At 44.1% G+C, this 13,853-nt stretch overlaps 2 protein-coding genes across 2 annotated transcripts; both read left to right on the top strand.

The window, feature by feature from the left end:
* The first annotated feature begins 2,947 nt into the window (after positions 1-2,947).
* LOC6630547 (H6 family homeobox) lies at positions 2,948-12,855 on the top strand. Its single transcript, XM_002054382.4, has 3 exons — positions 2,948-4,219; positions 9,974-10,083; positions 12,011-12,855. Exons 1-3 carry the CDS (start codon positions 3,429-3,431, stop codon positions 12,853-12,855), a joined length of 1,746 nt encoding a protein of 581 aa, XP_002054418.3. The 5' UTR covers positions 2,948-3,428.
* Positions 12,856-12,879: 24 nt separating this feature from the next.
* On the top strand, positions 12,880-13,233 carry LOC138910951 (uncharacterized). Its single transcript, XM_070207353.1, has one exon. The coding sequence runs from the start codon at positions 12,880-12,882 to the stop codon at positions 13,231-13,233; it is 354 nt and encodes a 117-aa protein (XP_070063454.1).
* Positions 13,234-13,853: the final 620 nt, after the last annotated feature.

Below are 13,853 nucleotides of genomic sequence, written 5' to 3'. Positions count from 1 at the left end.
CGGCTCTCTGCACTGCGCTGTGGTCGACTTTTAGGCGCCCAACTGCTAGCTAAAGTGGAGTCAATGAAAATTGCAACTCCCACTTTGCTCGTATGTCAATTAAGAGTTGTTTTTCTTGTTTGCCCACACACACACATACTTACATATATACACACATAGAAATACGCAGGCACAGATACATTGAAAAGCTCTGAAGCTCGTCTGCATTGCTTTTGGCTTTGGCTTTGGCTTTGGTTTCACTTGGCGCTTTCGTTCTAACACAGCTTGCGCTGTCTCACTCGCTCGCAGACACACACAAATATACACACAATATATATATATATATATATATATGTATATAATCTTTTATTGCAGTGCAATTTGTTGTAGAATCGTTTTGTCCGACAGTTGAACAGTTTGTTATTTCTTTTAAATGTTCCAAGTAAAAGAGCTTCGGTTGTTGCTTTTGGAATTTTTGTGGCTTGCCTTTGCCCGCTGGTCAGCGGTCAGGGATTGAGCTTAATGTGCTTGGGCAGGCCAGCAGTAAGGGCGTAAGTTAAAATTTGTTGGTTGGCTATTTTAGACTGTTAGTAATAACTATCTTTCGGTTTGCTTAAACAGAGTGTTTTCGTTATCAGCCCCTATTTAGAAGTTGGATATTCATTTTGTTGCCGCTTCCATTGAATTTTGGTTTAGCACCCTTTTGACTTTCCAATGTCAATTTGCCTAATTAATGCTTGGAAATAATGGCAGCCCCAACAAACACTACAATCAAATCGCATCGTCAACACGATTGCAAAATGAAATTGTTTTACAAACACACACGACACACACACACACAAACGTACCCACATGGTACAGGTGGGGTTTGGGTACGCCCAAAAATGTCATTGACAAAACGCCGAGTGACGCCCTCTGCCCAGGCCCAGCCATCCCGTCGCCCTCGAACACAAGTAACGCGATTTCCATTTGTGCATTCAGTTAAAATGAAAGTGGGGCAGCGCCTAAGTGTCAACACCTTTTGAACTAAACGTCGCTGCCGTACTCTCTGGAATCGTTTCGGGCTGGTTCTCCATGGGCTGCTCTCATTGCAAAATCTAACATGAAAACGAATCAAAAACAAGCAAAGCGCAGAGGGAAATTACATAAAAATGTGTTACACTGCAATGCCGGCAGTTGGAATTCTCAGCACCAACACCCCCGCTCGCGCACACACACACACACACACACACACACACACACAGGTCCATGGGTGTGTATGTATGTATTATGTTAATGTCGGAGAGGGGAGCAGGCGCCAAAGTCTGCGGTGGCTGGCAGCACTTTGAGACGCACTTTGGCAAAGCAATCTTCTAAACAGGATAAATGTAATTGCGCATGAATTTCTACGCATTTTTCTGTGCCGCCGTTGCCGTCTCGGTATCAAATGTTTTTAGTTATTTGCCGGCGGTGTCAGCTGAGCGTCAGTGGTGGCCGCCGAATGGTTCCCATTGGTTTGACAGAGACACGCCCACTCTCAGCACGCATATGCTGCCGAATTGAGCATTGCTCTGCACTCTCTCATGCACTGTCTCTATCTTTCTGTTGTTCTGTCTCTCTCGCCGGTTGGCTCTGTGCAATTGCCTCGCATAACGTTTTTTTGTTTTGTTCAAATTGCTTGCAACACTTTTTGAATGCCTGGTGGTCGTCTCAGTCGAAAGCATTTAAAAATTCAATTTGCTGCGCGCTCTCTTTCTCTCTATCTCTCTCGCTTTAGCCTTCTCGCTCTAACCTCCGCTTGCTCGCAATGTCTGCAAAGTTTGCTCAGCTTTTGTTAAAATGGCTGCCTCTGAGTGCGTTGGGGTTGTTCGACTCAGAGGAACGTTGTGGAATGGAACGCGAATGAGCTGTGATTTGATGTATAGTGTCAAAGAGTTGAGCTGACTTTGTGCATAAGAATATAATATATGCCAAATGTAAATCTCACTTTCAGAACGACAAATATTAAAAGAGTTAATCTAAGGAATTTATTAGCTTAAAGCTTCACATGCGATTAAAGGATATTATGTGGGATAATAAGCTGTATCTCATCTTTATTTATTTTTAGATAGCCAATAAATTAAGATTATAGTTGACATATGCACGGGAAAATTTGAAACAATAATGATAGCTTTACTGTGAGGATAACTAACTACATTGATATCATATTATTCACTAAGAGCTATTGTCTCTATATGTGGCCCCAATATCGTTAAGTGTAAGCCTCTTCTAATACGCAGCTCACTTCACCCGAAAGGAACCTTTCAACTGCCATCAATTAAGATGTTTTGCACACTTTGGAGCAATAGCACTGCACACAGAGCAGCACTTGACCCTTGCCGGGTGCCAATTGATTGATTTTATATTGGCATTTCAATGGGAGCCCAACACAAATACAAACTCACATATGCACGCACGAAGGCTAAGCGCGCTCCCACTCTGACGTGTTCCGCTTGCCAAGTGTTTCAGGCTCAGATTCGAGACCTGCTTCTCGGGTTTTTTTTTATAGTTTTATTGTCACAACTTAGTGACGACGACAGACAAAAATAAAACATACACATTGGCGTATGTCGATGCGGTTTCAGCGCAATTGTCGAAATAAACGAACTGAAATTCAACTGCAAATGGAATGGAAATGGGAACAGGCTGGGCAAAAGAGCTGAGCTGCGCTGAGCGAGCCACCCCTGCCAGAAAGAGCGCGCATGATAAAAGAGACTGCAAAAGCAGAGACTCAACTCACACACACTCATGCATACAAACACCCTCCCGTTGTAGAACAGCTATCACTGCATCACCCTCTTGCTGTGCGTCAGTGTGTGTGTATGTGTGGAAAACCATTTAGCGCAAAGACCAAAAGAATTTCACAGCCGAGAACCAACCAACCATCCGAGTTGAGCTCAGTTATGTTTAGCACATTTCATGTTTCAGTTTCAGTCGAGCGCCGCAGCAGGCAGTCGGCGCACACGCTCTCTGACACAACAACCGGGGGTTACAAATCCAAAAGACTTTAACAATAAAATTACTAAACGATCGCTTTTACAAACACACACACACACACACACATACACACACGCACAGCCAGAGAGTGAGTGAGTAAGGGAGAGAGTCAAAGCGAGCACAAGAGAGAGAGAAATAGGCAGGCGGGCTGACAGGCGCGCCGAGGACTTTGCGCCTGTTAACCGAAAACATTTGAATTTAAATGCGAATCGTTGATCAAACGGTGCAGACGTCCCGGTCGCCACCTGAGGAACTTTATTTTCATCGCTAGATGTTCGTCAACAGTTGCATTCAGTGTTTACTGGAAGGCCAGTGAGGCAAGTGCCAAGACGAGTGACAGAAATCGAAATCGTTAACGAAACATTTAAAACATTGTGAATTCATTGAGAATACTTGCAAATAAAGTGAAGCAAAGAGTTTTGTGCGTGTATGAAATGTCTTCGTCCGAGGCTGAAGTTGATATAAGTGTGGTGTCCAGTCCGGAGCCGAGTCCGTTGGGTGCCGCCGGCATGAGCAACGGCCGCGAGAGCCCCATGGCGCGCTCCGTTGATGGAAGCTCGCCACCAGCCACGCCTACGCATCGGTCCACGCCAAATACTGCCGCCGGCACGCCAACATCTACATCAGCTGTGGCCGTACCGCATTATCACCATAGCCCCAATGGAGCTGTGCCACCGGCGGTGTTGCATCATCATCTACAGCATCATCTAAGCTCGCTCAGTGGCCATCCCGTGGCCCTGCATCATGCGCTGCACAGTTTCGGCCATCTGCATCCGGCCCATGCGGCACAGCATCCCGCCCTGTTGCAGCATGCTGTGGCGCCGACACATCTTGGCGATCGTTTAGGCTCGCCGCCCGCTCTGGCTGCCATGGCGCCCAAGTCACCTGAACTGGAGCGCAATGGCAGTGCTAGCGAAGAGCTCGGCCACAGCCTGAACAACAACAACAGCAAAACGGTGAATCACAACAGCACATGTGCCTCAGTGGCAGCAGCCGCGGTGGCGGCAGCAGCTTCCGTTGGGGCCAACAGCAACGATAGCAATGCGAGCAGCAATGGCAACAAAGCCACTACCGGCTCCAACGGCTTCACCAGCTTTTCCATCTCCAGCATACTGAGTCGCAGCGAGCCGGCGAAAAAGAACGGCGCCACAACGTTGATAACGCCCATTCCGCAGTTGCCACAGCACGGCGCAGGCGGACCACAGGATGCGGCCATGCTCTCCAGGTGAGTCTTCTGTTAATATTCTTGCCCACAAACTATAAGCAGGCCGGCAGCTACTTAGGTGCACCTTGCAGAGCTGTTTTTAGATCCGGCTTAAGGTTCAAGAGTCTTGCTCTTTGTTTTGCAACCGAACGTGAAACCAAAAAGTCAAGCGTTCCCTTATTTTTCAATGAGCCTAAGCGGCTACAATTTCAACTGATTTAGTTCAGATTCCTTGCTCCTTCAAATATTGAGCAAATTTTGTGTAATCCTTGAGGTACTCAATGTATAATGGAAAACAATGGCGTCGGGCTCGACATGTTTGAAGGTGACGCAAATCTGTTCGCTGGAAAAACACACGAATCCTGTAGCATCGTCTAACAAGCTGTTTTAGCTGATTGTCAAGATAACAACTTTAATGGAAAGTCTGTAAGAGTGGACGGCAAATGTCATAGGACACCCTTAGTGGGTGCAAGGATGTCTAGCTAGCGATAATGAGGGTATAACTGCATCTTTAGTTATATCTCCAATTTAAAAATTTCAAGTGGTTACTAAAGAGTTTTCTTAAGTGGGCTTTTGTCTGTGCGAAGAGTGAATTAAAGGAATTTAAGGAAATTTTGGATCTGCCCCTATATTTTCTTCAAGCGTGCTTTATATTATTTTTCCAACACTTTCAAGTTTATTTTGATCGCATCATTTGCAGATCAGTTTTTTAAGTGTCCCATTCGTTTAGGGTTATATAATAATATTTATACTTATTATTCTTAGAACTTCGCTATGAAATTTATGGAAAGGAAACTCAAAGCGCAATCCATAGCTGTAAAACAACAACAATTTGCATACGAACGGCCATTATTAATTTGCTTTCGCCAAGTCTTATGGTGACTGGGAGAATATTGATTATACTTTCATTTTAGATTGATAATCCATATGAAATTTCAAATGGATTCCTCAGTCTGACCACTGGTCATATATGCGATATATTAACAAATCGATATCGATTACTTTAACTTGGCCATGTAATTTATGAAATGTATCAAATTTCGCAACATTTGCAAATGTAATTCAATGCTATTTCATAACCGTCTGACAATAGTCCGGCATGCAACATTTATGAATACAATTTTGTTTTGAATGAATGAATGAACCCTCACTGGACTGACTGACCTACATACATGTGTATGTGCTTGTGTGTGTGTTTGTGTGTATTTACATATGTACGGACATGAATAGTCAGTGAGAGCCTCCTACATATTGCAATGCAGCTCATCAATAAGTTCAAAAAACAAGAAAACGGGGTCCTGGTAACCCCACTTAGCCGGCATTTAAATGCGCATAAAAAGGACATGAGCCGAGAGATCGAGTTTCGAATTGCTCGATTAAGGCATGTGTTGAATTAAAAAAATGTTGCACTTTTATTTTATGAGCGGGACTGCTCGACTTACTGTCAGACACATGCAAAGTGGACAGTTCTCCTCATTATTCTCTTCTTATTTTTTTTTTTTTGGTTTTCCTGTGTGTTTTTTAATAATGATCATTTTCATTTCATTTACGCATGCGCTCACCGATCGATCCTGCGATAAGCACGTCGTAGCCGCAGTCCCTTAGCGAGGGTCGCGTGCTGGTTACCCCAATTAAGAGCGAGGATCGCCCTCGCCTTTTGACCAAGTGTTGACTCCTGCTGTTTGGCGCTTACAGCTGACGTGTGGCTGCCTATGTGACGGGCTTATCAGTTGATCATCGAACTCCGAGTTAGTCCGTCGAATGATTAATTCAAGCGCACCCAAAACGCTGAGTGATCGTTTAATACAAATACGCATACGTAAATATGTTGACTGACTTTCACCTGGGCCACGCTTTTACCTTTTTATCCACACACGAGTATTTTGACATTGGTATTGCGTTTTTTAATTAGTGGTCAGCTACTGTTGAAGTTCTGCTGCTGCTGCTGTCTGCTATTCAACTGCGGTTTAATTATAACGCAGCAAAGAACGCAGTTAAGCGCTGTAACTGTAACCTGATATGGTTGTGAGTGCGCCCAACAAAGGACCAACGCGGCTAACGGAAAGGGTGCCGAGTCCAGGAAATGTCTGTGTATGTCTATTGTGCAGCTCTTTTTTTTTTTGTTGTAAGGATAACGCTAAAGGACGTACTGACAATATAATTATATACTACAGTAATTACAATCCAATTTCAGTCCCAACGCAATGCGCCCGGTCCGAACAAATCTTATCTATCACAAAGGGATTATTTTGATGTGGCATTTAGTGGTGAAATGGTCTGCGATTGGTGACATTTATATCTAGATAACGTTGGGCATACATTGTTTCCATTTAATGAAACCATATTTGTAGTGCATCATGCACTGATTCCATATCTAGATTTAAGGCTTGACTTTGGTTTCGCTTTTGGAGGCTGGGCGCGTGTCATTTGTGCGACTTCCTGTGGCGCAATCGAGCAACCAAAAAACTAATTTTGTGCGCGTCACAAATGTCACCATTTTTCAAGTGGACGACTTAGCCTAAGCCGCTCCATGCCAACGAATATTATTGTATATATATAGACCAATATTTTCATGCTAATCCCGTTTAATGACAAAAGCAAGCCAACCGGGTTAGCTACTGCGCCATGAACTCCTGTTTAGTCAACTGTGAGCTGCTGTTCAATATTTTGGTTACTTTGCGGTCGTTTCGAGTGCGTTTCAATGCCCGCACCGTTTCGACACCCGTTCAATATGTCCCATAGTATACCAAATGTAATGTGGTTAGGGAATGCATATTTTCTGATCTCGGGCCTCCATGCAGCCAATTAGCGTGTGCAAATCTTTCATACATGAACGAACTCTAAGCGGTTTAGGCCTGCCAGCCATTTGTGCCCAGGCCGGATTCATTGTTAACATTACATTTAAATTTATTATTTAAATTAATTTTGGTAATTCGTGCGACAATTGTCGCTTTGCATACGATATGATTCTCACTTAAGTGGCTTCTGCGGCCTGGTTGAGGCAGCTGTTGGCTTCATTTCAATAAGCATTATAGTATTGAAATCTGCGGGCACTTCAAGAAGTTAAGCTCATAAAGCAATTGAATAGTTAGTTGCCTTCAGTCGCATTAACTAAGAAAATAATGAACTTATTGTAATACTAGGAGCTCGAGCGCAATTTTAAATTTTTAATATTAAAATGGCTTCAGATTAAGCTTCTCACATATTCGAAAATATATAAAGATTAGCTCTAATAAATTAACAATAGTGTAATGATTATACATAACCTAATTTAATATGTTTGGTAGCTCATAGAAATCCGTTCTGGGTCCTTAACCGCATTTTAATTATTTGATTAATTAATAATTTTTTAATAGAAACAATATAAATTTAGCTTGTGTTTTATCAAAGTATTTCACTTTTAAGACAATAATTGAAGAAAACTTAGAAACTTTTCGAAGTCAACCTTTTTCAACTTCAAGTTTTTAAACTCATTGTATAAAATATGGTTTTTGGCAACCTATCGAAGTCTAGCGAAGCAAAACATCAAAGCTCTTTTAGGCCCAAGCCACTAAGATCAGCTTCCACTGAAAGAGCCAAACGAAGCGTAGAACCCATGTAGAATGCCATGTTGAACAACTCAATTGCATAGCACACTTTTATCCTAGCACAAAAGACCCCCAAGAAGAATTATGACAGCGAAGTGGAAGAAGCCCAAAGCGAGAACCGCAAACAATTCATTAAACGAGAAATAACAGCCATGCATCAAGTTGAGCTGGGAGAGGCATCGGCCTTTGGGGGGGATTTCGGGATGGCTGGACTGCTCCACGTTGACTTCTGACAGCTTCAGGGGCGGCATGCCCACACTGCTGAATTTTAAACATGGTCATCCACTTCCGCCACAAAGTGACACCAATGAAAATGTAGACGGAGCCGCGCGGACTGTGGTAGCCGCCGGCAATGGAAAGTTGTATTTATTTCATTGCCGGGCGGAAAACAAATGCCTCGGACTCGGGCCGAGCCTTTGATTTGGATAATTAGTAAAGCAAATAGCTACAAGCTGTTTGCAATTCATTGCGGCCCCTTCCGTTGACAGCTTTCAGCAACCAAAATTAGCGCAGTAATTGAGGTAATTTCTTTTCTTTTTTTTTGCGTATTTCGTTTTTGCTGTCTGGCTGTAATTTGAGGAGATACTAGGGCGTCATCTTTTGGCCGTAAGCAAAAGCGGCTTTCTCTCAATTGACGTTGTAAACATGAAGCCCATTAGAAGTGATTTGAGCCGCCAGTTTGCCAAGCAGCCAAGTAGCCAGTTAGCCAGTTAGCCAGTTTGGGAAGCCTTTGAAGCGTTTCTTGTAGAAGGAGTGGTTCATAATTTAGAAGCGGGCGCAGGCAAAAGGTAAATTTAATTGAAAATACATTACTTACAAAGCGTAACAGGGAGAAAGAAGACAGCAGGAGAGAGACAGAGATAGGTAGAAAGAGAGTGCGAGAGGACGGGGAAGAAAACGAGTGAGATAGAAAGAGGTTGAGTAAGTGAAAGAGCTTGGCAACTATTGATTTCCACACCTGCACCTTGGCCGCTGTGAAAGAGGTCAGCTAAATGTTAATGTCACACACAACTTGGCCAGCTCATTGTCTGTCTGGGGGTGGCTGGGCGGCTTTTGGGGGCTGGTTGGGGTCGAAAAGAAATCACAGTCTGCTGCTTGCACACGGGTCACTTGCAAAACGGTCAAAGGGTTTAACAAGTATAAAAACAATACGAAAAGCAAAGAAGCAAAATCAGCAACAAAAGCAACAAAAGCATCGGAGCTAGCTAAAGGGGTTGCCCATGGGCTCGATGTGGCCGCCATTGGTATTTTAGACTGGTGGGAATGCACTGGCTCTGGCTGCGGCTTGTCCCGGGCGCATTGTTAAACAGCAAAGTTCATTGAGTGCGTGGGAAGCTTAAGAACACCGAAGAGACTTTTAAACATATCAATAAATCAATCAAATTGCCGAGTCGGACTACTTGAGTGGTGGCTGGCTGTGCAGTGGTTACGAAAAGCTTTTAAGTGCCACAAACAGGCAATAACCCCCCAATCCCCCAATACCTCCTTATCGACCGCTACCCGCGCTGTGCTACCCTCACAAAACAAAAGCTGCTTTCCTCCAATTACCTCTCGCATTAGCTTCTGCCTAAATGATTTGACTTGAAAACTTTGATTTAGCACAATAAACCCCACGGCAGCGCCACCAAAACCACCCCACACACACACACACACACACAAACTCACACACGCGCACGCATATGCAGCACATTATAACGTAAATGCCAAAAAAGTGTTTCGTCTTGCAAACTTTGCCGCGTCTAACATAAATAAATAAATGTATTTATAAAGATGCTTTTAAGCAAGCAACCTAATAAGGTTACATGGACGCCGGCATTTATATATATACATCTTTATATATGTATTTAATATATATATGTGTGATGTGTGTGTTTATATGTTTTCTGGGGGAGCAAAATTCGTAGCAGCTGTTGTCAGTTATGGCCATCTTCTGGTGTGGGGTTGCTTAGCATTTAAGGGTCGCTCTTGCTAAGAGTTTTTTCTAGCGTTGATTTTTCTTGTTATGTCGAGCAATGTTTGCCCGCCGGCATTGGACTGACTACATTTATCTGGTTGTATAGATTAAATGTTCCAGTTAATGGTTTATGTTCTCTCATCTTGAAACCAAAAAGCTACAATTTCAGCAATTATAAAACTGCATCGTTTATGGAAATTTACTAAATGTTGCTCTTCATTTGCTGCTTTCCAGATTGGGTTTCATCTCGCAATGGGGCGCTCTGGCTGGACGCTATGCAGCTTTGTGTCCACCTGGCTGGCCCTGGGCACCACAGCGAATGCCCTTCCATAGTCCAACTCACGGTAAGTTCAGTTTAAGTACATATAATCAATCGTTTTCAATAACTTGCCCATAATAAATATATACGCCACTAGATATACAAGAGTTTATCCTGATTGCCTGTCTGAGTGATCATTAACGCACTTCCTGTATGATATACAAAGTTAAAATTTTACTTAAAGCTTCCTGTAGGGTCGAGGGCGAGCGGTAAAATGGGGTTTTAAGAAAGTTTGACCTAATAAAAACATCAACAACAGTAACGTAATTGCGCTTTGCTAACTTGACGTTATAAGCCTGCTTAGCTTAGGTGTTTAAGCCTCGAGCTAACAAGCGAGAGGCGGCAAAACTTCGTTAGTAATTCTCAATATTTCTATTTATTTAATGATTTTTCTAGGATGAAGGATTAAATCACCGCCAAGACAGAAGAAATAATTTTTAATTCAATTTAAAGTTAAACCCAGGCGAAACCGATAGCGAGATATATTTATACCTGTACATACAGAAGAAATATTTTATCCCGGTACAAATTAAAAATTCAATGTCAATAAATCAGGCCGTCTCAGGTTCAGCAAGCGAGATACAATCAGCTTAAAAATTATGGTTAATCTAAATCAATTAAATGATGGTATGCCAGCTAGATGTTAGATATTAGCATTAGCATTTGATAAACATTAATATTGAAAAATTACCTGTACATATCTAATTAGCTGTGTATATCTGCTTTAAATGGTTCCCTTCTCAATTGCTTTTACTGCCTGCATTCGCAGCTTAACGCCTAAGATACCGCTTATTAGCTTAGGTCTAAAGAAAAAAAAGCGAATATCTGAAATTCTTTGGTAAAGAATGTGCAGCGCCAGACATTCTTAAAAGCATTCCATTTAATTTGCATAGTTGGAGGCTCAAACTTGCCTAATGCCCGCAAGAATTTGTACAATGCAGCCAAAGTGCGCCCTGAAGCAGGCAACACACTGTTTAAACACACACGCGGAGAGGCTTTAATAGTGCCCCCATGGCGTGGACAGGCAAGTACACATGTACCGTTCGCTGTCCGCCGTTCACAAATACAACTGCAGTAATCGCCATTTTCAATTAATTGCAATTTGTAATCGAGTATCGAGTTACGACTGAGGGGAAATTACAAAGTGTTTGACATGTTCGCCTTTGTCGAGTATTAAGTGCGAGAGCTCTCCCAACAGCGGCTACCTCTCTGGTCAGCTAGTATTAAGACCCATTTGATTGCGCCTCTGGTATTAGATGGCGTTGCAATTGTATTTGCTCATGTAAATTGGCCTTAAGTTTTGCGCCACGCACGGCTTCTGGAATTTAACCGATTCAGCGCATAGTTCTATAGCCCAAGCTGCAAGCGGCCTGATGTTGAAGCCTCGGAGAGGGAGCAGCTCAATGTGCAGCACGTAAAGTCCATATGAAGCAAATTACAGCAATTTAAACTTTTCAAATAGGACCCAAACTAAAAGCTCAATAAAAGTGGAATCGCTCAGCTGACTGACAGCCATTTTAAATGGTAATTTAACGCACGCAGACACATACACAGAAATATATATTCTGTTTACAGGCTGGGGGGGATGGTGCAGGGCAATTACTCTCCGCGTCTGCGCTTTAACTTGGTTGTGGGTATAAAAGCAACACAAAAAAGGAAGAGACAAGACCAAGGCAAGTGTGAGGTTAAGTGTTGCAGCTTAAATCTGTGCAGCAGCACATACAGGGCTACAATAAGATCTTAAACAACCCTTAGCGCGACCACCTCCCCCGGACGCAGGCACTTATACACGCACATACGCTAGCACCGCACACACATACACACACATACACACAGGCAGTTAAATCAAATAATAAAAACTTGTTCTGCTCACGCTCTCTCGCTCTCTCTCTGCCAAGCATTGTCACTCATGCGCTCTCTGTCTCTCTCTCGCTATCTTTCTCTCTTTGCAGACAGTTCCTCCACAAACACTACGGAAAATCCACCATCGCCCACTTCCCTGAGCCCCAGCAGCGGAAACAACAACAACAATAATAACGACAACAACAATACTACCAACGCCAGTAGCAACAACTCGGGCAATGGCCACGCCAACAAATCACCACCGCCCGGTGTGGCTGGATCGCTCCACGGTTCACATCACCCGCTCTATCAGCAGCAGCAACAGCATCCACATGCTGCCCAGCAGCATTTACAGCATCCACATCAGCCCAGCACGCCCACCAGCAGCGCCGGCGGTCTCTCGCATCATGGTCATCATATGTCGGGCTCTCATGGGAGCGGCGGTTATATGCTGCCCACCAGCTCGAACGAGTCGGATGATGAGGGCGAAGAAATCATTGAGGAAGACGACGGCACCGATGGCCCATCTGACAGTTCCTCGCCGCATGGTGATGGCAATAATTCCAAGCGTAAAAAGAAGACGCGCACAGTCTTCTCGCGTGCCCAGGTATTTCAGCTGGAGTCAACATTCGATCTGAAGCGGTATCTCAGCTCGTCGGAGCGCGCCGGACTGGCTGCCTCGCTACGCCTGACCGAGACGCAAGTTAAGATATGGTTTCAAAATCGTCGCAACAAGTGGAAACGCCAGCTGGCCGCTGAGCTAGAAGCCGCTAACATGGCCAACATGGCGCATGCAGCACAGCGCTTGGTGCGTGTGCCTGTGCTCTACCATGATGGAACCACAGCCGGCTTTGTCCCTCCACCGCCACCGCATCATCATCCCATGCAATATTATGCTGCGGCCGCTGCCCGCAACACCAGCCCACCACGGCCGCCGCTTTCGTCGCTGGTATAGAACGTGGGCTGCCTGGCGGCGCCCATGACGCTACTAAAGCCGCCGCCGCCAATGCCGCCGCGAATACCTGCGCTGCAGCTGAGACGCTGTTCCATTGAAGCGGACTCCGAAAGTGAGCAGGAACACGTGCCGTATACAGACGAGGACGATGCTGCCATCGATGTCGAGGCCGATGAGGAGCTCGACGCCGAGCAGCAGACCGCAAATGTCTATGTCCGTTCAACGCCATCTGCTGCGCCCCCGCCGCCTTCCAGTACTTTTGAGCTGCGCACAAAAAACAACAATTGCCTGGAACGCAACGAAGGTGCAAGTCAGGGCTCGTCAATGCAGGCTACTGCTGTGGAGAAATCGATAATCCACAAGGCACAATCCTACTGAGCAGTTGTCGGTGCCGCCCACACCGCCCACGTCGCCCACTCCCAGTTGCATTGTAAATTTCTATTGAAAAGTTTGCCTAAAGGATCAGTGGCTAAGTGCACATCAATTGGTTTCAATGCTAACCACAAAGGCCAAAAATTGAGAACGGCTCGCCGCGCCTCATCAACATAATCGATAAAAGCTGTAAAGTTTTGAATAGTTTGTTCCTAAAGCTTTTGTATATATACTTACTTATGTAGGTGCTCGCTTAGCTTAGTTTAAGGATGCGTATGCGGATGCGGGCACCTCAATCTCTGGGGCTTGGCATTAACTATACAGCCAAGTCATAGCTCCTATCTATCTCTCTTCCCTTTTCGTCCCTCTCTGTTCTCATTGTAAATGCCTCTTGCTCAATAGTTTTTAAGCCGTATCTTGTAAATGTATCGCTTCCGTTTATCGCTTTATTTGCTCGCACTTTAGACTGTATATAAAATAATGTATATTTAATATGTTTTTGCAGCTTAAAATAATGCGGTTTTATTTTGCTTTAACTTTTGATTGCTGGTCAAATGTAGGTTAATCTCGCATAGTTATGTCTGATAATCGTAACAATAATTGTCAGTTGGTTTCCATAAACAGGC

This window comes from Drosophila virilis, chromosome 2 (genome assembly GCF_030788295.1).
Source record: "Drosophila virilis strain 15010-1051.87 chromosome 2, Dvir_AGI_RSII-ME, whole genome shotgun sequence".
Classification (NCBI taxonomy): Eukaryota; Metazoa; Arthropoda; class Insecta; order Diptera; family Drosophilidae; genus Drosophila; species Drosophila virilis.
This window is presented reverse-complemented; position numbering and strand designations above follow the sequence as displayed.